The sequence below is a fragment of the Chinchilla lanigera genome, unplaced genomic scaffold, assembly GCF_000276665.1.
Source record: "Chinchilla lanigera isolate Chin_1 unplaced genomic scaffold, ChiLan1.0 scaffold00005, whole genome shotgun sequence".
Classification (NCBI taxonomy): Eukaryota; Metazoa; Chordata; class Mammalia; order Rodentia; family Chinchillidae; genus Chinchilla; species Chinchilla lanigera.
Window position 1 is genome coordinate 5,064,186 of NW_004955406.1, and position 27,093 is coordinate 5,091,278.

Below are 27,093 nucleotides of genomic sequence, written 5' to 3' on the forward strand. Positions count from 1 at the left end.
CCACTCTGCGGCAGCAGGGAACAACCCCGGGGTCTGCAGACCCCGGCTGAGGCGTGCTGAACTGTGCGCTGCTGTAGTCACAAAACCCACCTCCTTCTGACTGCATGTTTTTGGCCAGAATTTCAGCAGTCCTCTGATCACCTGCAAGAAAGGAAAACGAGTGAAACACGGAGACTAACCCCAGGGCAGCTTTGGTAGTTGTGAGTCACTGTTCATTCTGAGTAGATCAGCATTAGCATCTAACAATTTAAGATACTTACTGAGCGCCTAGTGACCACCAGATGCTGCTGACATGAGGAGAGAGTCTATGATTTGGTGGCGCTTGTGTTCTAATGAAAGGAGGCCAGCGTACGTGATGGATTATGTAATGAAATGATTTAATAGTAGTAAGTGTTACTAAGAAAACAAGGAAAGCTGAGAACTTGCTGGGGTCAGTGAGGGAGGTTTTTTAGGGAGTAACTTTACAAACAGATAATTCCCGTTACGTAAGCCACTATGAAGCAGCTGGGCATGGTGTACATGCCTGTAATCCCAGTGCTCTGCGAGGCTGGGGCAGAGGGATTGCAGGGTGGAGAGCCCAGCACGGGCAATTTAGCAAGACCTCAAGATAAACAAGGGATGGGGATGTGCCTCAGTGCCAAAGCCCTGAGTTCAGTTCCTTGTGCAAAGAAAAGCAGCCAATTTCATGGCTAAGCACAATCTAGATAACTGAAATAAAACACAAGGGACCATGTATTTCAGTGAATACAGATGCAAAAAAATAAACTGAGCCCCAAGAGTATACTGAACAAGTATACAGAACAAGGCTAATTATAGTATAATTTATTCTAGAATACCAGGATGGTTCAGCTCTATAGGTTAAAAGGATACGCAAAACTCCATACTTTTAAAAAATAAGTTTGAATAGTTATTTGGTGTTTCTGATAAAAATTTAGTAGGTAAAACAGAGAATTTATTAGAAACCATCCACAACCCTTTTACGTAATGGTTTCTTAGAAATGAGCTATAAAACCATCTTGGTGCGCTGGTGCTGCGGGAGGAGAGCTTTGCCAGCTTCTCTGGTTACTCAACAGTGGGCCCGGCCCAGTAGTGAGGAGCCCTCATTCAAATGAAAGCTTGGAAGAACACTGTTTTGGAGCCATAGAAACAGAAAAATGTGGTGAATAATACTGGCAAGGAATATCAAAATCACACTTACTTGCTAGTTATATAATATTTATACATGTCCTAAAATTTAAAAACCTAAAGATTACTAAAATAAGAAAATTCAATATATGACCAGATAAAATGTCAATACCTTTATTATCAGTAATAATGAAGTGAAAAAAGATACTTTTCGTAACAGTTATACAATTATTATTTCTGCTGTACTTAATCTGTACATTATTTTATACACAAACACACAGAGACACACGTATTTGTTTTTTGAGACAGGATCTCACTCTGCAGTTTGGGCTGGTCTTGAACTCACTCTGTAGCCCAGGTAGGCCTTGAACTTGCTGCAATCCTCCTGCCTCAGCCTCCAGAGTGCTGGGATTACAGGTGTGTGCCACCACACCTGGCCCTATACATTTAATATAATTTCAATCAAATGCCAATTGAATTATCTTTGGAACTAGAAACATTCATTCTACAGTTCATAAATACAAACAATAGTCAAGAGTTTATGGGGGTGATTAATGGAATAAAACCTGCACTATTGTTATTAGCAATTAAAACAAGATGGTGTTAGCACAGAAACTGACAGAAAAGATCTGTGTGTATATGGATTGTAATACACGACAAAAGTGGATGGAACTGAGTATGTCCCAAAGGATTCTGCTAACACCTTGATTTTGATTTTCTGGCCTCCGGAGCTGAGAGAGAATACATTTGTGCTGATTTAACCCACTAGGTTTGTGTTAATTCCCTACGGCAGTCCTCAAGAAACAACAGCTAAAGACGTGAAAGCAGAAGGTAAGCCTAGAATATAGAACTAGAAAACAGTGAGAAAATGTAACTAGAAAAATAACTGGAGTGTATATTTTAGAAAACTGTATATACTGGAGAATATTTTTTTAATTTCAAGAGGTAGAAAGATTTTCCTTAGCAGGACATCAAGAAAGACTTAGGATGTAAAATTTTATATAGCTCTTTAAAGCACAGATTAAAAACAGTATATTCAGAATTAAAAGATAAACTCCAACTGAACAGAGAAAATTTTTTGCGAAACACAACAGAAAAAGGGTTAAAAGTAAAAGCCGGAAATATAAATGAGCAATGAAATATACTAAAAAGATGGCTCAATCCTTATACTATTTCACAGGTATGAGACTAAACAAACATTTTTTAAACTTAGTTGTTTTTGTTTGTTTTCAATTTTGAGAGCAGCCCTTGTTCAGTCAATAGGTGGCCCAGGCTTGGACTCTAATTTGTGAGCCCCCTGCCTCAGGCTCTCAGAGTTCTGGGATACAGGCATGCGCCATCACACCTAGTTAAGAGTTGAAAACTTAACATTCAGCACTGATTGGCTAGAAAAAACAGGTACTTTACATTCTGGAGTAAAATATTAATTTGCAAATATTAATTATATAGCCTTTCTGGAATGCAAGTTGGAATTTGTTAAAATCACATGTACTTAGCAACACAGCTTTTACTTTTTAGTTTTTGGATGTTCACACACTAACCCCTTTCCTTTCTAGGTGTGTACTTCTGACGGCTTCTGAACATGCTTAGTGGTTTTTATTGTTCCCAACACCACAGGAGATGGAACAGTTCTTAACACCACAAAACATTTTTTCACTCAGCAACCTATTTGTAACAGTAAAAAAGTCCTATAACTCAGTGTCTGCCAAGAAGGGGTTAATAAATGGTAACCCATATAATGGAATTTTACGCTGCCAGTGGGAAGTGAAATAGATTAATATGGAAAGATGTCTACATTATACTGAGGTGAAAAATACTGTCTTACTGTTTATTTTTATTTTAAAGAGAAAAAAACCATAAAGACAATGATAGAGAATTTCAAAACAAGGTAATAGGAGATTAACTATGGTTAATATATTGCATATTTTTATCTTCAAAGTAGTTGCTGAGATTACAAGATGCAGGCATGTATAAGTGATCAAACAATATAAGTACACACTTTTTTCAATGAACTAAAAGAAATCAGTAGTATATCTTATTTTTTGTATGTATATTCTTTTCTCCTTTCATCCATCCCTACTGTTCTTTCCTTTTGAGCAGTTTCTTTTCCTTTTATAATTGTAGATTTTGGATCTTATTTATTTTTTCAGTTTCTTACACTAGGGAGATAATATGATGTTTATACATGCAAGTTTGATTTATTTCACTTATGAGCATGATTGCATCCATTTACCTATAAAAGCCTCTAGTTTATCCTTCTTTATAGCAGTGTAGTACTCCATTATATAAAAATACCACATCTTTTTTATCCATTCCTCAGTTGATGGGCATTTGGATTATTTCCAGGATTTAGCTATGACAAATTGTGCTGCTATAAACATGGGTGCACATATATTGCTGTGGTATGATATTTTCAATTCTTCTGGAAAAATACCCAGGAGGGGAATAGCTGGGTTGAATGTGACTTCTAATCCTAGTTTTTTGAAGAATCTCCACACTGATTTCCACAGTGGTTGCACCAGTCTACACTCCCACCAACAGCAGAGAAGGGTTCCTTTTTCCCTATAGCCCTGCCAGCATTTGTTATTGGTTGATTTTTTGATGACAGCCATTCTTTCTGGGGTGAGGTAGAATCTTAGCACTATTTTAATTTGCATTTCTCAAATGACCAATGATGTTGAACATTTTTGCATATATTTATTTGCCATTTGTATTTCTTTATCTGAGAAGTGTGTATTCACCTCAGATGCCCATTTTTGAATTGGGTCTTTGAATCTGGAGGGCCTGGTTTTTTTCAATTCTTTATATGTTCTAGATAGAAGTCCTTTGTCTGATGGACTAGGGAGTTAAGTTAATGAATATACTCCTAAAATTTTTTCCACTCTCTGTATTTTCTTTGCACTCTGTGTCTTAAGTGTTTATATATAAATATATGTGTGAAAAAATTTCTAGGAGTATATTCATTAACTTATGTGTTTAGCTCTAGAAGGCAAGATTTCTGAGAACTTTCACATTGTGCTTTATCTTTTTGTAATGTATGAACCAACTTAACACACAACTGCTTTTACAAATAGAAATAGCAAAGTCATTTTTATTTTTAGAAAAAACAGTCATTTTAATACAAGATTTAGATACAGAGGAACATAATAAAACAACAAAAGCTCTAACTTACTTGTAATGTCAGAGGCTTTGCTTCTCAACTTATGATGGGGTTGTGTCCCAGCAAGCCCATTTTTAAGTTGGAAATGTATTAAGCCAAGAATGCATGGAATAGGGGCTGGGGATATAGCTCAGGGGCACAAGTGCCTGCCTGGCAAACGCAAGGTTGTGAGTTCGATTTCTGGTACCAAAAAAGAAAAAAAAAAAAAGCATGGAATACACTTAACCCGCTGCACATCCCGGCTTAGCCCAGGGCACTGAGCAGTGGGCATCTGCCTTGTGCTTGTGCTCATGCGCCTGATGGGTGCGGATCACTGTCCACTGCAGAGTGCTGCACTGCACGCAGCCGGCTTTGAAAAAGGACCACAATTCAAAATATGATGTGTGGTTTCTACCCGATCCACACTGCTTTTACCCCTAATGTAAAGTCGGGAAATCAGTAAGTCGTACTGCCCAAGTCAGGGACGGTCTGTATCAAGGCTCAAACCCACGTAATAAGGTCATATGGTGATGGAATACTTCAAGGCAGAAATTGCAAAATCTGTTCACATCTCTGTGAACTGAAACCCGTCTTCTTCAACTATATTTGTTACTACTTAGCAGACACGAACCATGGCATGTTACAATGTGATTTTCTCAAGTCTAAGAGGCACTATCATGGACTTTTATTAAGTGTTAACCTCCTCTAGAGGGTTTATATATTTTCATGTGTAGATACTGAGCTTCTGTTTTTCCTAATTTAACTTTAAAAACTGTTTTCAGAAAGAACTATGACTCTAAAAGTTAAAAAAAAAAAAAACACCAAAACTTTAGGAAGTGGGAAAATATCTTTGTTCCTTTATAAAAAGCTCACATGAAAAGGAAATACTAAGTATATCATCTTCTGAAGCATCCCTAGGGATAGTCTTCCTCACCTTTTCTTCAATCATTGATTTTTACAGTCACTAAATTGTAGTTTTACTCTCTTAAATTTTCATTTCATGGGCAAATAATAAGCAACAGAATTCAAAGTCTAAACTGCTATGCTGACTCATAAAGCAGACAGCCTTTATTATAAGACTGTCTTAATCCCAAGAGGCAAGGCAATGTTTTTAGCCCTATCGTGGTTTATCATTAGTAAGAGTTGAAGTGCTATTTCTGAGAGTGAAACAAAAGCTTACGGGAGTAAGTCCGGGACGCTCACAGTACACTTTAATTCTAAAAGGTGAATGAAAAAGAAAAAGGCTGCCAGTGAACATGCGCACAGAACTTCACGCGGTCATTAGATCCAATCGTCACCCTTCTCAACCACTATCTACTACTATTCTTTACGTAGGTTATTCACGACATACCCAGACTCGTGAGACTTCTTCCCTCCCAGCTCTGTTCTTTGAATGTGGATTAACCTCACAAAGCCATGCTATTACTACTGTTTGGTAACTCTGTAAGATTATACAGAAAGCTGCCGAGAAATGCTACTAGTGTGTTACTAATCCAGACACACAGTGTGAATATTAACAGAATACTTACTGGTTCTGTCAGTGTTGTATCTTTCTCCAGGAACTGTACAACACAGTACGCTAGCTAAAAGGTAAGGAAAAGTTTATAAATACTAAATATTATTGAGTGAAATAAAGACTTAAAGATGCAAGGCTTTTTAAATATTTAACCAACAAAAAGACTATGCTGACAAATTTTAGTTTAGTTCAGTCTATAAAATGAGTAAACTCACAACTGTGTAATTTGTTAATCCTGAAGGTAACTTCTAATTTTAAAAAATTGTTCTTTGTTTAGTCTTTCAGGGGGTGGTGCTGGGGATTGATTCCAGGGCCTGCACACTGAGCTACATCCCTAGCCCTTTGTTAATTTTGACAAGGGCCCTCACCGAGTTGCTACGTTGCCTAGGCTGGGCTTGAACTTGCAATTCTCCTGGCTCCACCTCCCAGAGTGCTGGCTTTACAAGTGTGGTAGTATCTCAGACTGTAAAGTCGTTAGCATGTTTCTACATGTATGCCTGTGTTGATCTATTGTTCTCTAAATACTAATAGAGGTGATCAGAAACTTTCCAATTAGGATGTTCATGGATAGAAGTAATACTCTGCAGATGTAGGAGATTTATTCAAAGTCACATAGCAGATTAGTCAGGGCCTGGATCAAGTTTGTTTAAACTTGGTATTATCTTTTCTGTATCTACATTTAAAGTGCCTTGGTCTTACTTAATAGGTAAATATCATTAATATTTACACCTCCACATAAAATTTGTTTTGGGCAACTCAGAAAGCAAACTACTTAATCATAATATTGTCATCTCAATATTTTTCGATTTCTCTGCCTTTATATTGTTCAGTTCCTTTGACATTTTTGTGACACTTACCTGAGCATGAAACAAAGCTAATCCTTTCGCAGTATGCATAGGAATAAGAACCTTCATTAGAAACTGTTTATGTTCTGCTTTCAGTGGCAATGCAAAGCCATTGATAATACTGGAGGAAAAAAAAGGCAGGGGGAAGGGTTAAGTGGTTACCGCTTTGTTTCTAAACCCTAATATTTATCCACCAGTACATAAGGAACACTGCTCCGCATCAGTCAGTCCTGGGATGCATGACCGTTGATCTTCAGACTACGTTAGAGAGACTATTACTATACACCACTAGTTCCTGTAAATCATTCAGTGCTCTCAGGAGACAGTTAGGACTGCCAACTAATGCCAAGGAACATAATTTGTTGTATTTTCTAGAAAGACTGTGCACTGCTGCCTTTATTTTTCTTCCTAAAGCTACAGGACAGTCAAAGTCACCAGACTGACAGGATTTTCATTATTTTCTGAAGTAAATGGGTTATTTCTCTTACTCTGCTGGATAATCTGAAATTAAGAAGTAGTTCTTACCACAATAATTTTCTAAATATTAATAAAGTAGATTAAAATAATTCTCTGGGCAGTAACAGAGGGTCTGAAATTCTCTGAAGTTAACGCTGCTATGCAGTGAGTAAGAAAAGCAAACTAAAACAAAGTGGAGATTCTTCTAGAAAGAACTGATGGGTTAGGAATGGTCTGTCAGCATCTGAACGTGGATCCCTGTAACTGCAGCAAGGACTCACTAGCTTATTTCATCTCTTCTGAGTCAGAACCTACAAGTTCCTGTGGCACTCTAGAGAGGTCAGGCGTAATACACGACACAGCTCCAAAGCAGGAGGCCTGCTCTGACAGAGATCCGGGTTGGCGAGACACTGATATGCCGACTCCCAAAAACCTATAATAGGAACTCATTTGGGACCCCAGGCCTGTGTTCTAATTTATTTGTTTATTGTGTGTAGAGGACTGAGCCCAGGGCCTCTTACATTATTTTTATACTTAAAATTCTAAAAGAGGAAATAATTTCTTCAATCTGCTCTAACATTTTAGTACATAAGAAACATTCAAAGTTAATCTTTAAAAAGACCAGAAATCTGACTTACCTTCCTAGAATTTCAAGGAGTTCAGCAACACCATTGAAATGTTCTGTTTCATATATAAACCTGAATTTAAAATAAAGGTAGGTATAATAAAATCAAACATAAGAAAACTAAGAAACAGACAGGAAGATGAAGAAATCAACCCAAAGGCAGCAGTAGAAAATACATAGGCTCGTTTCAGGTTTTTTCAGTTACTTTGTCCTAAATCAGTTAATTCATAGGAATCTTAACAAAAATATGTATTTCCTACATAATCACATATGCCATCTTTGCTAAAATTTGCCATGTGTGAATTTAACACTCTCATTTTTCCCAGGGATGGAGATATCTATATATCTATATTCATAATATATATCCATATATAAGAGTTATATATAACTATTACATATATATATGTGTGTGTATATATATATATAATTTATCAAATAAATGCTTTTCAAAGTAGCAAACCTTTTCTGACAGGAGAACCCATGGATCATCTCAGCCGCCTTTGCTCAGAACTGCTCTAAACCTCACAACTTAGGCTGCCCAGCTCTCCAACACTAGGACCCTCTTTAACAACAGGACAAGGCTGGTGGCCCACATGGCTGAGGCAGGCTGAGGAGAAGACAGCAGAGAACTACAGAAAGAGGCAGCCAGTGCTCCCCTCTCACGGCTGCAATGTAGAAATGCCAGCCTAGTTTCGCCAGGGCTTCAGTTAATTCAGACAAAATTAAAATACAGGTATTAATGTGAAATCTGACTTCAATCAAATATTGAAAAAATTAGCATTTATAAGGTAATAAAATGATCAGCCCCAATGAATTTAATTAGCCTTGTCAGAAAATCAAAAGTACTCCCAAGAGCTACTAGTTTAAGTAATATTTATGTAAACAGTTGTAAACATAAAGTTCAAACAGAAAACTTGATAAATTACTCTCTCATTACAACTTAACTATGAGTAACAATGGCATTATGATCACAAATTGTCCTCATTCATAGTGTCCACTTACATACGAAGTTGGTTACAACTGTCTAAGTTTGTAATCAGTATCCACAATATTGGCTATAAGTGACACACATTTGTGGATTTCAGATATTTAAAATTAACCTAGAAGGCAATGCAGTAAAGAAAAGATATTTAGGGGCGGAAAAAAGAAAAATGCTACAAGTGAATATATGATTAATTTACCTGAGGAAAATGTTGTTAATTTGTTTTCTGATGAATGCTCTTAATCCAAGGAATTTCCCATAAATTCGGTGTAGAACGGTCTTCAGGAAGTCACGTTCTCTGGGATCTTCACTATCAAAAAGCTCCAGGAGCTTTAAAAAAAATCTGAGAAATTACTTTTAAAAAATAATCGAGCTAAAACTTCACTTTATTTTAACTTTGATATGAAGACTATCCATGAAATCTTTAAAAATCTGCTGACGGGTTTGGCCTTATCTACATAAATGAAGTCAGACAGCCTGGGGAGTATTTCTTTTCAGTAACTTCAGTTTCTTTTAAAATGACAATAAATAATAGTACAAACATGTCAAAAACAGGATTTTTTTTTCTTTGCCTTCCCACTGATTTTAGAATTTCATCCAACTTTTGAGACTAACCATAGCTTACAGTTTTTAGAGTGTTAAAATGTAAGAGCTGTTTAATGCTTTTTGACCGTTAAAATCTTAGCTTTTAGATTGCAAGTTATGAAATAAATGAAGTCTTACAAACATGTATGTGTAAATATACATAGTTTACTAGAACTGTCATAGAATTTTATGGTCTGAACTTTGGTACTGAGAGTTACACTAGGCCAGGTATAGTGGTGCACACCTGTAATTCCAACACTCGGGAAGCTGAGGCAGGAGGATCGTTGTGAATTCCAGGCCAGCCTGGGCTATACAATGAGTCCAAGGCCAGCCTGAACTAGGTTTTCTCCTGTTCTAAGTTTTAAAACTTACAACCTACCAAGTCATTTTAAAATATAATGGTAATACACTGAGGATTCTCATACATAAGCTACTAGAAGAATACCCTAAGAAGACCTCAGAGAAGTAACCTATGAAAGCACAGTCATATCAATTGCCAAAAGCAAGTTATTGGGCCTTAGCATCACAGAAAATTCAGGAATTTGAAACAGAAGGTAGAAAATTAATCCAGCTCTCCTAGCTTTTTTGCTTCCTTCAAATCCACAGAAAAATCCAGTAATCTAAGCACTCAAGCTCCAGACTGAGAAACACTGAAGATCCCAGTCAACCTGCTATTATCTGAAATACAATTTAATATGGCACCACTGGAGTTCCTTGATATATCCCACACAAGAACTACAGAAGGAAATGGGCATTCATTTGCAATTGCCTAAACAACACATCTCCATTTACTCCGATTTTTACTTTTGATGGAAATGTACATTCTACTGCTAATGTACAGCTAATATTTCTGTAAAACTAAGGGTATTTTTCATTTATCAGTACTCCACAGCAACTAATCACAAGGTCAGTGATAGTCACACATGACCAAAAATGAGCTCTGAACATGTCAAACTCCTGTTTGTGGAATCTTACCACAGCAAGCACACGAAGGTGGTCTGAAAGGTGGAAAAGGTCCTTGAAATGATTTTAATACTGGCTTCAGCAACCAATTCTTAATGCGTCTTACAGACCAATAAGCACATCAAAAGAGAAAAAGGGATTTAGAAGGGTTTAGTCCGCTTCACAATTTTGTTTAGTGCCAGACAATTCCAAATATTTAAAAAGGGCTTTAAATTGCTGAAAAATTTTGTACGTAGGTTCTGAAAATAAGAGCTAATAACCAGTTTATGAAAAGAAAGAAGGTACTGCATGTTTTATCTCCGCCTCTTTTTCTTCTTAATGACCCTATTTTACAGGTGGGCTAGGAACGTAGGTGGTCAGGCCACCGAAGGTGACAGGGCAAAGGAACAGGGAAAGGTAACGGATGCTTATGACAGGAAAGGAGCCTGAAGTCCACAGTCTTGCAACTGACTTAATTTCTTTTTTTTTACCCCACTCTGTCAGTTCATATTCTAATATCTGAAATACCTGTCAAATTCAAGTTCGATTATTTAAAAATTTAAAACAAGCCTTGTCCTCAGATTGCATGGTTATACTAAGTTTTCTCAGTTAAGATAATGCAGAAAGACTAGCTATTCTGGTCTTTATGGGAATTTAGCATTCAGTAAGATAATTCAATTTACTTCAGTAGAAGTTTACCCTCGATGAAAATAATTTTGTATTCTCAAAGCTATTTCGCACTTTCATACTACTTGTCCAGCAGGAATATGAAATGGTACCATGAGGACATAAACCATTTAAGTTTTGAAAGATTATTTTAATCACAAGTTAATAACTCATTGATAAGATGAATTTAAGAAAATTTAAGACATAAGAGTTCCTTACCTGTTGTACAAATTTCTGATCAATGTATCGCTTTGCAATACTAGGCTGGAAATCAGGACTCTCCAAAAATCTCAAGAAGAAATCATACACCAACTATGAGAGAAAGTCAAATAAAAGCTAAGATGATACCTATAAAATTCTACCCTAAATTATACTTTATGTAAAAAACTCACCTCCCATACCAAATTAGTAGGAAGAATTCTGATTTCACTACAAAATATATTGGGAGTTGGCAATAGTTTTTAAAAATACAATAAAAAACTACATATTCACAGTTTGGTCTCCTAAGCCACTAACTTTGAGATTTATTTACTGCTTTGTACTACTCACTGGAAGATGTTGAATTACAGGATCTAGAAAATACTGACAATGCCTACAGAGTATATAACTTAAAAAGATTTTGCAGTCCATACTAGTCAACAACATGTTCCTTCCCCGATGGGGTATTACCTCGGTGTAATCTTTAGGGCCCCTTAAACACAAGATAAGGAGTAAGAAGGGGCAGCGTGTCAACAACAATTTAAAAAGAAAAGAAAAATGTCAAGTCTTTCAATAGAACTACAGTGGAAAGAATTTAACCTGAAAGCAGCATACCCTATCCACACTTGGAAATAAGCCAAATTATATAAGCAGAGGGCTGAGGCAGTGATGTTTTGCACGACAGGAGATGAGCTGGAGTGTGAGCAGCCCTTCTGCTTAACAAGTGCCAAGCAACCTAAAAGTGACTGCAGAGTGAACGCCTGCCACCGCAAATCAGAGTTAAAAGCGATGTTCGGTACTCTGCCACCATCACAGTTACTTTCAAGAAAAAGTAGTTTCTTTTCTTTTTAAATGTACCCTAATAGCTACGAAAGGCAGATTAGCCCAAAATACATCTTCTTTTATTAGTTACTGAACAGCATGTCAGCTTAGCATCCTAAAGATAAAAAAGGAAGACTAGACCCCCAAAGTAAAAACAGTCACTGAAGAAACACTTTAGGGAGTCAGGCCAGAGAAGGGAAGAAAAGACAAAGAAAAAAAATACATTACATTCAGACCTCATAGCATACAAAGGATTACAGCCCCGAGCTCCACCATTTACCACAAAACAACAAAGTTATATTACGATGAATTAATAATATTCTGTGGCTAATAAATATTCTGTGGCTATATTTCTGTAAATATAGTTTTGTTTGATACACTTTTGCCTAGCTATGCAAAGGGAACAACGGTGAGCTGGCCTATTATTACCTATGTTTGTTGTACATTAAAAATATAACAAAGTAAATGTCAATTATGTTTTTCAATTGTGGATAATTTTCATATTGACCAACAATATGGATGATTTTGCTCTGGGACACAAATATGCAAAAGGGTCTAAAAAACCTAGCCCGGCATGCCCTGAGGAGCTGGCAGCCTTACACGGACTGCAGTGTAGCTTTTCTAACAGCACCAGTTATTCAGTGCCTACTTTCAGGTCCAGTACTGGGATACACACAGAACACTGCACTGCTCGAACTTACTACTCCTCCCATTTACTAGTCAGGGAGGTTAGGCAGAACTAAAGACACAAAATGTACACACAAAAACTATGCGGCACAGACTATGCATGCAGGAGACACTAAGCAAAGGGCTACATCCCTGCGCAGTAAGCCAACAAGAAAAGCTTGGAGTTAGCCCTGCCACTCGTGCCCCGCCTTCAGTTCAGTTCTGGACAAGCCAAGAAGAGGACGGCCTTCTGGAGAAGGAGACGTAGGTCTTGAGACGAAGATGGTGCAAGGCACAGCTTGGTGCTCAGTATCTCGATTCAGAGGGAGGTAAGATTCCATGGTAAGGTGCGGTCAGGTTAAGATTCTCTGCCAAGTGTGGCGTGCTTTAGCCTATGCTCAGAAGAGCGGCATCAGAAATACAGGGCACGAGATTTAACAGTTTCATCCTTTGGGGGACCTAACATGACATCAAGTTCCAAATCAGACCACATACACAGTGGAAAGGCTGTGTCACCCACAAACACCACATAGGATTTCTTAATAGTTTTCATCTACATCTTTACCTGGCAGAGTGAGCATTAAGCGTCTAGTAAGATTGTCAGCAAAATGCTGCCAGGTAGCCAGCTCCGTGCCACTACTGAAGTACGTGCTGAATGGTCACGCCAAACAGAGGTGGAAGAGACACTAGTGACCTACAGAGCTGAGTCTGAAAATGGCACGAGACTGTGTTTCTATAGAACAGAACTCTGCCCCCAGTGTCCCCCTCTCTTAAACCCTTCTCCTGCATTACTGTTCCTTACTGCTGTTACTGTTACACTCCGACTTAGGATGTACTTACTTATTTATTACTACAAAAGTGTACACTGTAAAGTATGCAATGCTTTACTAGGATGTAAAGGGTTTTGCTTAGTCCAGTACTTTACCCTCAGTGATTAGAAGGCCTGGCACAGAATAGATGCTGAATAAATATTTACTGAATAAATGAAAATAAACTCATTCTGTGTAGTTACTGAAGTTCCTCTACACTCTTCTACATAAAGAAATACTTTGCTCCAAAAATCTAAAAAATAGTGTTGCAAAGAATAACAGACACTTCAGCAATGGAATCACTTCCCCAGTAACAGACCCTGGAGAGGATAGCTAGCTAAATATCTCAGGGAATGGAAGGTAACCTTACTGTGTTACTCAGAATTGACCGTAACTTTCCTAAAGCAGTCAAAATAAAAACGTGCAATTCTGCTCTTCATCATGATAAAGACCTTAGAGAAGGTAAAATAGAAAACAGCATGTGTCTATTTTCAGTATTTGAAATAAGACTTGTTAAGGTTTGTGTCTGGATGTCCCCAAAAAGCTTTATGCAGACATGGGATGGGTTTCTAGAGTTTGATTGATCCATGGTCCAATACTGGGATTAGGGATGTGAGTGCTACACCCATCCTGGGGCGGGTAGTTTGCATGCAGTGTACGGGACAGAAAGAGTAGTCTCTCTCTCTCTGCTCTTCCCCCCTTTGTTCTTGTTGCTTTTGCTGTTTTCTGCCACCATAAATGGTTGCCCTCTGCCATGTGCCACTCTGCCTTGGAGCCAGCTGAGTATGGACTGAAACCTCCATAGGGGCTGAGGATTTAGCTCAGTGGCACAGTGCCTGCCTGGCAAGCGCAAGGTCGTGAGTTCAATCCCCGGTACCAGAAAAAAAAAAAAAAAAAAAAAACCTCCACAAACTATGAGCTAAACAAACCTTTTCTTCCTTAATTCTGGGTGTCAGGTATTTTGTCTCAGCAATGAGAGAAAAGTATCTAAGACAAGACCTATACAAAAAACTAAAGCAAACAGAAAATGTTTGACCTACACAAGAAAAAAACTTAGAAGCAGTTTTAATTATCTACAAGTATACAAAAGACCATTTTCAAGGAGCATGGTGACCATGTGTTTATCAACCGCTATGAAGATATTAGGAAGAAAGTAATAAAGGAGTTTTGTTTTTTTTTTGAGTAGAGGTTACTGGAGGTTGAACCCAGGGCCTTCACACTGAGGTGCATCCCTAACCCTTTCCTAACCCTTTTCATTTTGAGGCTAGGTTTGAACTTGCAACCCTCCTGCTTCTGTCACTCAGAGTCTGGATTACAGGAGTGGACCACCATAGCTGGCTGTGTAAAGGAATTTTAAAAATTGATTTAATATATGAAAAAATTCATGTAAGAATTAACCTACACAGAATTATGTGAGATACATTAAGTATGCACATAATTGTCTGGGACACCTATCAAAGTATTACTTCTCTAAGATCTGCTTTTTTTCTCTGTATTACTTGTAAAAATAGAACAGATTCTACATGAATCATGAATAGTATAAATATGGTCAGCCCAGGTTTTTTTCTGCTCTGTTCTATCTTTTTAGTTCTTAAGATGCCAGACGTGGTGGCATACATATATAATCCAGTTACTCGGGAGGCTAAGGCAGGAGGACAGTGTGAGCCAAGGACTTAAAAGACCAGCCTAGACAACCTAGAGACCCTGTCTCAAATATACAACAAAAACAAACACACATACACAAAGAACTAAAAAGACAGCTAATAATAAATATTCACAATGTAAAAGTCAAAGTAATAAAAATGTTTCTCAACTTTATATAAAAAAATAACCTTTTTATTTAAGTGCCAATGTTAGTCATCAGGCTATGATCCCTATCACTTTCTCAGCATATGCAAATATTTAAAAATATAGTATCTGGCCAAGAGCTGTTCAAATGTGAAGTTGTATACTGTAAAATATGTACGTTACTAGTCTAAATTTTCACTGTAGGGAACACAGAGAAGAGCCTTCTGTTCCCTGAAGGACAGATTATTTATAAAAAGGTGTAATTCAAGGTCCGTGTCGGTGCACCACATAACTACGTTTCTGCGGGGTGAGTCTGCTGCACTGCCCAGACTGGCTAGTATGCTTGAGCGTGAACTGAGATCAGCACGGGCGGTGCAGTGCGATCCTGTCCTAGCACCACCGGCCTCTGGGTAACGGGGACTAGAAGTACATACGACTGCACCTGGTTTCACAAAGTTAAATCTTAATTATCTGTGCCGCTAAAGTCATTAATAAGAGGAAGTGAAAAGCCTATGCAGTCTGGAATCTGTATTTAAGCTGAAACCCTCCTAATTACCTAAAAATAAGTGTAAGAAAATTACTATATTTTTGGTCAGCAAACAGAAAACAATAATAATGCTTACAGAAGAAAAGATAATAATTTAAAACTGTTGTACATTAATAATTACCGAGTAGTACTACATTCAGTAAATTAAAAGATATAACCTACCCCCTGATAGTGCAAAAATCTTTTTTTGTTCCCTTTCTGTCTTCATTCCACTGCTCATTAGTATATCTAGTATAGTATGAAAAGATGTAAAAGAAGAAACTAGCATTTTTAGAAAATTCATGAGAAGGATCAAAGAAATAACGGTTTGGAAAGTTCTGAGATTCCTTGTGATTATTTCCCCTCATTAACAGCTAAACTTAATGTTTATTTTTCTGACATACCAAATTAATTTTTAGCATAGGAATTTGATAAGCTAAATAGAAAATGTAAACTTTTAGTACAAAAATAAAAAAAATCCAGGCAAACTGATTCAAGCACATTTTAATAGGGGAGGTAAATTTCTTCAATCGGGTAACTATAAAATCAGTCTTATCAGGTCAGCTTTAAAATTTCATTATAAAAAACTTACTTAGTAAGTATGTAGCCACAGTATACTGACAAATTCTGTAAGCCAGCTCAGTGTTTAGTTCTTTCTGATGTCTCTATACCATTTAATTTCCAATTTTAAAAATTATATGTCCTATTTTAGTAACTAGAAAGATTTTTTAACTACAAGCATATATATCTAGGTCAAAGCCTTTTAATCAAGGAACCTTGGCTGAATGAAAATTTATGTCTGTCCCTGTGAATGTGTCTTAGGTAAGAATTCATCTTTTAAAAATTGTGCATTGAAAGCAATTTACCAACCTCCTAAAACAGTAGAACCATTTGTTTCAGGGAATTTAAACGAAACCTCAAATTGTACCAGTGAAAAATGGAAAGGAGATCATTTATCTGGATGACTTCCACTGCTAATTTCCATGAGCAGCTGGGCGCAGCGGCCCATGCCTGTAATCCCAACACTCTAGGAGGCAGAGGAAGGAGAATCACAAGTTTGAGCCCAGGCTAGGCCATTTAGCAACTTAGTGAGACCTTCTCTCAAAACAGAAAATTTAAAAAAAAAGAGGCTTGAAATATAGTTGAGCGTGAAGGCCTCAGTACTTTAAAAAAAAAAAAAATTCTATGACATGAGCATATAAAACTATCCTAGCAGAAAAACTGTACTTTTAAAAATTCAAGAGCCGTATATGTTAGTGCCTGCCTATAATCCCAGCACTTGGGAGGCTGAGGCAGAAGGATCACTTTAAGTTCCACACTAGCCTGAATCAAATAGGAAAACCCTATCTCAAAGACAACAACAACATTTGAGTACTCGGAAGTCTTTTGCAGACTATCTACCTACATCTATTTGATGAAAAAAAATATTATCAGGTAATGAGAACTCCTTGCTTTTAAACCCTTTGCATTATTAAATACATTATCACTAATTTTAAGCCAACTATGGCAAGAAACTTCCAGTGAACTTACGTATAGTTCCATGAAAAGTAATTTATCACTTCAGACTCTTTAATTCTGTAAGTTCTGTAAGGATGATACATCTTAAAAGTATCAGCTTTCACTAGTCCTAGCCTTCTCTTCCATCTTACATGGATGTATAGACGTTAGACAAAAAGAATAAATTAATAAATAATGAGGTAGCTACTGCCTAAACTGTCCTAAGTAGTACAGACTGTAATTCTCTTTGTCTTCAAAAATAAAAGAAAATACAATGGTCACTAAAAAATATTAGTCCTCCCTCACCCCCATGATCAAAAGAATGCTTAGCACTACAACACCTTCAGCAAAGCTCCTCTTTACCTTCCAGGGACTACAGAGGAAGTCACTGAATCTGCTGGTTATCTAACCTGTTACTAAAAATGTAACAATTTACATAAGACACTCTTCCCTGCAACAGTCCTAGCCCGTGCAGCCACTGCTGGCCCAGCTCACCAAACACGGCAGCTTCCCTTCCCAGCCGACTCCGTCCTGACACAGCCAACACTAACCGTTCACTCTTTCAGCCCGCCTTGTAACTACTACAGTAAGGAGAAAAACAGATGCAAGGAAAAAAAAGTTAAAACCATGCCAAAGAGTGAAGAAATTTTTTTAAAAAGGATTTAGGACCAAGTAAAACATACAGAGGCAATGATGAGGCAGTGTACAAGAATGGCATGCACCCCCAAGCAAGAAAAGCAAACGAGTTAAACAAAAGATATCCTGAAAAATTATTACTGAAGAAAACTTTCAGAAATACAGTAAAGGCAAAACTCGGAGTGCAAGAACATTAATCAATGGGGAAACTGACCAAGAAAAATTAGCCCTGACATACGCTCCAGTACAGCAACTGGCCATCAAAGGAAAAATAGGCTTTGGGTATTCAGGCAAAGTGACTAAGTCTTTGGATAAGGGAAAGAAAATCACATGGAAACCAGAAGAGGGGAAACCTTTATTCAAGGAGAGACGCTCGATTATGGATTCTACATTGAAACAAGTTGTTCTTTAAAAATAAAGAATTACTGGTATTAAACACGCAAGGACTCAGGGAATAATGTTCCCGTGTCCCCTTCTACTAAAGAATAAGCTCCAAATCACCAAGAAATGATTGGAAACATAAGGACCGATAAACACTAAATGTATTACCCGAGCAACTACACCAGTGAGGGAGGTGAGATGACAGCAAAGTATACACTTCATGTTCTGACCATTTAGGTTTATATAACTATCAAAAATACTGAGCTGGGATGGAGAAGGCTGCACAGAAAGAAGGAGAAGCCTCAAGATACTCACGGGGATAATACAAGGGTGTGACTTTACATTACACGCAGGGGAGAGGACATGAAGGGAAGAGATTACTTCCTACTTCAGTGTTCTCATACGAGGGAACCAATAAGTAGCCAAAGAAGAAATGAAGTTATCAGGTAAATATACCGACTTTAAAGGCAGCCATAAGAGTGAAAATAGGCTTCTTGTCGAATACCAAAAGTAATATATTTGAAGAGAAAAAAAAGGAGAGGAAAAAAAGTATAGTTTTCTACATCATCCCATTCAGTTCTCACACGTTTCTCTGAGCGTGGTAAAGGAGAGTGCAGGTGGAGAAGTTCAGCAGCTGAACAAATGTCACACAGAGAAGTATCAAAATTAGAACCTGACTACAGAGCGCTTATCAGAATAATTTCTTTTACCATGCTTTGCAATGGCAATAATTTCCTTACTGTCAGAATTTGTGTATACAAACTGTTATTCCACACTTAAATATCTAACTCAATCACAAGGGCTAACAAGGAAAACATGATAGCCGGTTAAATTACTTAGAAAATCTAATACAGTATACTAATGTTTTATGATACTAAAATGTCAGTAATTAAATCTCATAAGAATTTATGAGCCTGGCGTGGCGGCACATGCCTGTAATCCCAGCACTCAGGAGAATCGTCACGAGTTCGAGACCAGCCTGGGCTACAAAGTGAGCTCAAGGCCGGCCTGAACTGCATAGCAAGACCCTGTCTCAAAAAGACCAAAAAAAAAAAAAAAAAAAAAAAATTATATATAACCATGTTAGGGTCATAGACTGTTACTGTATAGCATCACAGAATCTAAGAGGCAGTAAAGCAGCAACTTAGTATTCTGGCAATACTCAAGTTGTAAACCTGATTATAAAACTTAGTATTGTATTTGTACAATCTTGGGCAAGTTTCTTAATCCTTTCATTTAAGCTTATGTGCAAAATATAAGTAATATTTATAGTGTTGCTAAAAGGATTCAATAACATGATGTATGTGAAGCAGTGACTATCTCTCGGACATGGTAAGTGCTTGACAGAGTATTTACTGTGACTGCTTTCGTTAGATAAACACCATCAACTGTCTCATAAACCTAACTGGTCATATGAAGGCAAGTACATAATTCTCTAAAAAACACGTCATTGTGCTTGCTTGTAGATTTCGGGTCATTAATATTATCTTAAAAATATAAAAGACATCATATTTGAAGCATAATTCAAGAGTCTTCTTGAGCTGCTAAACTTTAGTTTCTCCCTCAGAGCCTTGCTTACTGTAAAAATAAGACAGTATCTGTCAACTGAACATACTGCTTGACCATTACTGGAGCGTTTTTTTTTAGGTATTTTTGTAAACAAAAATAAAATCCAAAGTACACTGTTACAAAGATCAGCAATTATAAGAATATATGCATAAGAAACATACAAGTATGATATTTATGATATTTTATAACTACAATGGACTTTTCATAACAATTTCATAACAGCGAAAGTGGTATAAGATCTAACCTTAATGCTATCTAATGAGTCTATAAACATACCAAGTGAGGCAGTACCAGTGTGATTCTACTGTGTGATCTCTGGATATTATTATATTAAAACCACATACTTGAGGGATGTTCGAATGAAGTACCTGGAGCCAGACAGAATTAGTTAGGGGAGGCTGAATGGAAGAACTGGTTCCAGGTTTACTGTTAATCTTCCAGTGATTAGCGGGCAGGGGATGCTCCACACAATGGCACACAGGACACCATCAGTCTCAGCCACAAAGATGTGTTTCAGAGATGTTCCACAAAAACAATTCTGAGCAGACAAAAGAAAGACTATTGCACAGGAAGCCAGCTTAGTAGAGATTATACACTTTGAGGTATGGAAAGAGAAAGAATGAAGAAAATGAAACAGAACTCCAGAGACCTGGAGGACACCATCAATCACAACATCACAAATGGAGTCCCAGAAAAGAGGAAAAAGGGGAAGAAAGGGTCCCAAACAACTCAAAGTTGATGAAAAATATTAATTTACACAATGAACTCTGGTTGGAACTCAACTAACTCCAAGTAGAATAAAGTCGAGGAGATCCACATCTAGACACATCACAGTCAAATTGACAAAAGTTGCAGAGAAAAAGACTGTTAGCAAAGAATATCTAGCAACTCTCTCCTTTCAAAAACGAAGGGGAAGTTAAGACATTCCTAGCGAAACTAACAGAGAATATGTCACTAGTGATTTGCCATACAAGAAATACAAAGAAACTTCAAGGGATATGATAGAGTATCTCAAACGCAGAGAGAAATAAAGAGCACGTGCAAAGGTAACTACATAAGGAAATATGAGAGACAGCAAAGATGTAATTTTATTTTTATTTATTTTCCTCATTTACAAGGAAGACATACAAAGCAACTAATTACAAGATTGTGTTGGGAGGGTACCTAGTGTGTAAAGATAAATATACAGTACACAATAGGAGGGGATGGAGGTATATAGGACCAAAGATTTATACACTACTGAAATCAAGTACTAAACCAAAATAGATGGTTTTAAAATTCTTTTTTTTTTTGGTCTTTTTGAGACAGGGTCTCGCTATACAGTTCATTCAGGCTGACCTTGAGCTCACTTTGTAGCCCTAGCTGGTCTCAAACTTGAAAAGATCCTCCTGCCTCAGCCTTCTGAGTGCTAGGATTATAGGCATGTTCCACCATGCCTGGCAGTTTTAAAATTCTAAATGAAATACCTAGAGCAATCCCCAAGAAAATAACTCCACTAAAGAATTAAAAAAAAAAGGAAAGAATTCAAAATGATACCCTAAAAAACACCTATTTAATATAAAAGGAGGCATATATGAGAAAGGAGAGGATAAAAAAAGGGCAGAAAACAAAGGGTAAAGTAACAGCTGTAAATCTCACCTCATCAGTAATTAAATGTAAATGAATTAAGCATTTTAGTAAAAAGGCAGAGATTGTCAAAACTGTTTTTCTGAATGATACATGTATATGCGTATATGCTGTTTTACAAGAGACACAATTCAGATTTAAAGAAACAAATAGGTTAAAAGTGAAAGGATGGAAAAGATAAACTACGCAAACAGTAACCAAAAGAGCTGAAGTGGTAACACTAATATCAGACAACGTAAACTTTAACACAGAAATTGATGTTAGAGACAAAGGACATTTTTATATAAAGGCTCCACACTAGAAAGATGTAACAATTACAAATCTACGCACCTATCAGCTGGGACTTTAAATATGCCAAGCAAAAACTTACAGAAACGCAGGGGAAAGTGGACAATTCAATAATAGCTGGAGACGTCAACAGGCAGAAAACCACTGAGGTTAACAGAGGATTTGCACAATGCCGTATACCAACTGGGCCTAACAGACTTCCAGAGATCACCCACGCAACAACGGAACACACTTTTCTCAAGCACAGGTGAGATGTTCTGCAGGACAGACTATATGCTAAGTCATGAAACTCAAAAGAATTGAAATCATACAAAGTGTATTCTCCAAACAATAAAATGAAATCAGAAATCAGTAATAAGAAAATTTGGGAATGTCATAAATAGGTAGAAATTAAATATATTCCTACATAACTAACAGCTCAATAAAGAATCACATGGGAAATTAGTATACATTTTTAGATGAATGTATACAAAATACATCACATATGAAATCTTAAAAAAACTTGTACATGAATGTTTATTACAGCCCTTGTAACAATACAGTCAAAAGGTGAAACTAGCTTAAATATCATACAACTGACAAACCGATGAAAGAATGTAGTAAATCCATATATGGGAATATTTGCAGCCACAAAAAGGAATGAAGTTCTAATTCACACTACAACATGGCTGAATCTTGGAAGTACACTTGAGAACAAGACAGAAATATTTATATAAAACATACAGAGTAGGCAAATCCACCACGACAGAACGTGAATGAATGGGTATCAAGGGCAAGAAAGATGGGGAGAAAGAAGGGGAATGACTGCTAATGATCAGAGGGTTTCCGCTGGGGGTGACGAGAAGCTACAGAAGCAGACAGTGACGATGGCTGCGCAGCACTGTGAATGTGCTTAATTGTACAAATGATGCATTTTAAAGTGGTTTAGTCAATGTTATGTGTGTTTTATTACCATAAGAACAGTATTTTGGGAAACAGTGTGAAGAAAATATATTAAAAATCAAATATTTTAAAATGATACTCAGAATCTAAAATGAGAGAACTGTAATTTCAGAATACTGCAATGTAGCAACTGTCAGTGCACAATTATGTTCCATACTTGTATGTGAGGCCAAGAGGCCTCAAGCGTGGGTTCATCCTCTTCTGGATCAAAATCTGGATTATCACTTGGAGGAAGAATACGGAAGATGTTAGCACTGATCTGTAAAGAAAAGTAAATTTAGATTTATATTCTTTGTTGTATACCTGAATTTCACAACATAAAATATTTTAAAGATTACTCTAAGAAAAATGTTTAATTTGACCCAGCTATTCCCCTTCTGGGTATCTTCCCAGAATTAAAAACATAACACAGTGATATATGTGCACCCATGTTTATAGCAGCATAATTTGTAATAGCTAGAGCTTGGAAACAATCCAAATTCTCATCAACTGAGAAATGGATAAAAAAGATGTGGTCTTTTTATACTACTGAGTACTACTCAGCCATAAAGGAGGACAAACTTTTAAGACTTTTACAGGTAAATGGATGCAACCTGAGACCATACTCATTAGTGAAATAAACCAGACTAATGTGTGTAAGACTCCCTAGTGTGACTCTAGTGTGAGCAGCTGAAAGAGTAAATAAGATCCAAAATGTACAATAGATATTGTAAAATGGGAAGAAACTGTTCAAAAAGAAAGACAAACTTGGATGAGGGAAAAAAGAAAAGAAGGAAGGAAAAGGAAAAAAATATATATGAGATAGTTATACTACTAATTTCTTTTAGTTCACTGAAAAGAAAGGTTTGTGCTAATATTGCTTGGACAAGTAAATGTCTGTATCTTGTACTCTGAGTAACTAACTTAAAGATAACAACATGCAATGTATTAACCATTGTTACTCTATGACCTTGTTTTGAATTTTTTTCTTTAAAATAAAAAAGTGGAAAAAAAGGAGAAAAATGTTTAAAAAGAAAAGAAAAATGTTAAGCTGTAGCTGTAAATTTGGTTCAAAACCTGTAAATCTCTTCTAAGGCATGGAGACAGGGTTTTTCTCTTTGTTCTACCCAGTAACTCTGACTTTCTTAGAACCCCCATTACTAAAGATTACAGATGACATCTACAGTCCTTTCTTTTTCTTTTCTTTTCTTTACTGTTTTCTTTTTTTTTGGTACTGGAAATTGAACCCAGGGCCTCGCACTTGCTAGGCAGCGCTGCTGGGCTACATCCCTGGCCCTACAGTCTTTTTTTTAAATTACAAGTTCTTTCCAACATTTGCTTAAAATGAATGAAGGGAAGAGAGCATTTTGGCAGAGAAAGGGAAAAAGTACTAATTTCACCTATATCTAACTTGATTCTTTTTGTGTTTTCACAACTGTTCCCATATTCTGCTGCAACCATATTCTATAGTTATAACACAAAACAATTTGGTAAAGTATCTGCACTGTAATACACACATAATCAAACTTGGGGCGAGGAGAGGCTGGAATAGAATACTTTTACTATTTTTACACTGCAGTCTGTCTACTCTGAGACTTTTCAAAACATATTAATCTCTCTGATATCAGGATGCACTCTGACATTCTTCATTGCAGACTCTTATGAAATGTGGTATTTATAATTTCATTCTCTGCATCATCTATCTCAGTACCAAGGTAATCATACATTCTTTTTCTCCAGCAAAGAACAGACGGTGTCCCAAACCACAATTTTTTTAATAGTGACTGATTTACCAAATCATTTACTAAACATTTAAGGTAAACTGTGGAGGGGCTTATCACTTGAAATAAAGTATCCAGGAGATAAGGCAGACAATATTTGTGTAAACAAGATTCCAACTACTCTTATGAAGTAGCATCAAGGGTAGACAAACGACTGCTAATAGTGTTACTGCAACCCTGAGGTCAGAAAATCATAATCTAGAATTTCATCAGTTAGAACTCAAAGCCAGTACTTAAGGGCAAAACCAATCAACAGCTGATAGACACAAATTTCAGTAGAAGTCACAGAAAAAAGCTGAAAAAAGAAATGTATCTCAGAAGTAGTAAAAGAAAAAGTTAACCTTGTAGCCATGAGTAAAACTGTCTGTATGTAACAGATATTCAGAGCGTCTTTTAAAAGTCTAAGTGGCTAAGATGGCTAAACTCTTAACTACATATAAAGTATCCAAAAGTTTATAAAACAAAAACACACATATACACTTGAGTAAATAAACTAAATCTCAGAATTTATTAATCTATAGAGTAATATGACTGAAATACCGGCGTATTTTCAATACCTACTGACAACTTTATAAAAATTAAAAATAAAGTATCCTCCATGCACTTTCGAAATTCCCGAACAGAAACCATTTGAAATCAGTAACAGCAGGAAACACTGCTTTGTACCTTCGCATTTTTTTTAAAAATAGGAAATCCATCAAACATTTAATATTCATATTCTCAAACTCATCACTTTTTTATAATTTGTGGAGCACAGGAAGCTAAATTTATTTTGATTAATGTTCTGTCTATAGCTTGTCTTTAAAAACTTTTAAGGTTTTTCTTTAAAAAATAACCAAAATTTCCTAAATCCTCTGGACAGACCTTCTAGTGTGATGAAAGAAAACCTAACTAGTTTGTTAGCATCAAATTTATCTTTCTTATTATACATTTTGCTCTTCCCCCAGAACATACATTATGGAAGGGGAAAGAAATGAAAGCATCTATAAGTTATACTTAGAATTAGCTTCTATTTTCTGGGATAAGTTTAAACTATATATTCAGCAACTCAAATGACTCCAGCTGAATTTCTGTATTTTACTAGTATGCAACAAAATACAAAAATCACAAATGTTAAACAAATTTCTCTTTGATGAAGAATGAGGATTAATTACTAATAAACAGCATCTTAAGCAACATTACTTCAATCGTGGGCAGTAACCAGTTTTTTACATTAGGTATTTATTTATACAAGTTGAGTGCCCCTCATCCCAACTGCATGGAACAAGAAGTATTCTGGACTTGGAACAGTTGATATACCTAATGGGATATCGTGAGACTGGGGCCTAAGTTTAAACATGAAATTCATTTATGTTTCACATACTCCTTAAATACACAGTTTGAAGGTAATTTTATACAATATTTTTAGTGTACCTGTTTTGACTTCAGCCTGTTATGTAAGGGCAGGTATGAAATTTTCTGCCTATGGAGTTCTGTCAGTGCTCACAAAGTTTTGCATTTCAGACTTTGAACTTCTGGGCTAGGGATGGTCTACAAGGAGCATTACCTTTTTAAAGGTCCTAAATTCAATTCAAGTGTTGTCATCTACAAACATAGTAATTACCATGTTCTAAATGGGACTTTTAAAAAACCCAACTCTCTTACCCACTGCTTAACTACGGAGCTGCCAGTTCTTCACGGGCCTTCCCCTGTCCCTTCACACGCTTTCTCAGTGAGAACGGACGCCCCCGCCCCGACCCCACGTCATTCTTAGTCTGCACAATGCTGAGCTTGTATCTTTCCCCTGGGCTCAAGAACTATACTAGACGGCAGCCCCTAGCCACTGTGGCTACCAAATTCTTCAATTCCTATAAGCAAGGACAGTACATTGTTAGTGAAATGGATGGAAACCTTTCAAATGGAATTTTTAAAAAGCCATTCTCTGGAGTATATTCATTATTGCGCACTTATCAAAAATCAGTCTCAGTTCATAATTACACCTCAGATCTTACTTAAAATTTATATAAATCTGAGGAACGTAAGTCTAGAGGCTTACCATTTTTACTATATCAGAATACGCTGATTCAACAATTACACCACGATTAGTTGAAACATACTCAACCAGTTCATTCAGTGTTGCTCTTTTAATTTCTTTGCTCTTCAAGTCTGAAACAGAGTCCATGAAATCAAACAGTACACAACACTGCTGCAATTTCTGGCAGAAAAGCTCTTGTTGTTCATTTGAAGTGGCATCTATAAATAAAGAGAGAAAAACTTAGAGGTTAATTTTCTATATTAATTTTGAACAAGTTACTCATAAACATAAACTAAAACCTCTCAGAAACCTACTGGTAAATTTCCCCATCTAATCCTATCACTTAGGGATTTATACTGGATTCTTCTCTTTACCTACAATCAATCATGAAATATTACTGGTTCCGTTTAATGTATCTGTATTCTTATCATTTCCACCATATTTTCAGACACGCATTGTCCCTCATCGAGACTATAATAATTATAACCTAACTATTCCTCTTGCCTGGCCTCAACCACTATCAATCCTGATTCATCTTCCAAGCTACTGAAAGGCTAAAATCTTACTAAAATGAGAATCAATATGATCCTACTCAATACTTCTCTTCCTAGTTTGTATATCATAAGTGGTATCCAGGCTTTAAATACATTTTGAGTTTGATCTGGATTGTACACCAAGTGCAACTATATA

General features: G+C 36.6%; 1 protein-coding gene across 1 annotated transcript in view; it reads right to left on the bottom strand.

Annotated features, from left to right (window-relative positions):
- The window catches only part of Ppp2r5a (protein phosphatase 2, regulatory subunit B', alpha), a gene marked incomplete at its 5' end in the record, with an annotated part of 55,487 nt that overhangs the window by 4,360 nt on the left and 24,034 nt on the right, over positions 1-27,093 (bottom strand). The window contains 8 exon segments of the mRNA XM_005375450.2: positions 91-141; positions 5,794-5,847; positions 6,638-6,746; positions 7,720-7,779; positions 8,888-9,018; positions 11,101-11,193; positions 22,787-22,888; positions 26,425-26,621. Of these exon segments, the coding sequence (XP_005375507.2) occupies positions 91-141; positions 5,794-5,847; positions 6,638-6,746; positions 7,720-7,779; positions 8,888-9,018; positions 11,101-11,193; positions 22,787-22,888; positions 26,425-26,621 (797 nt within the window).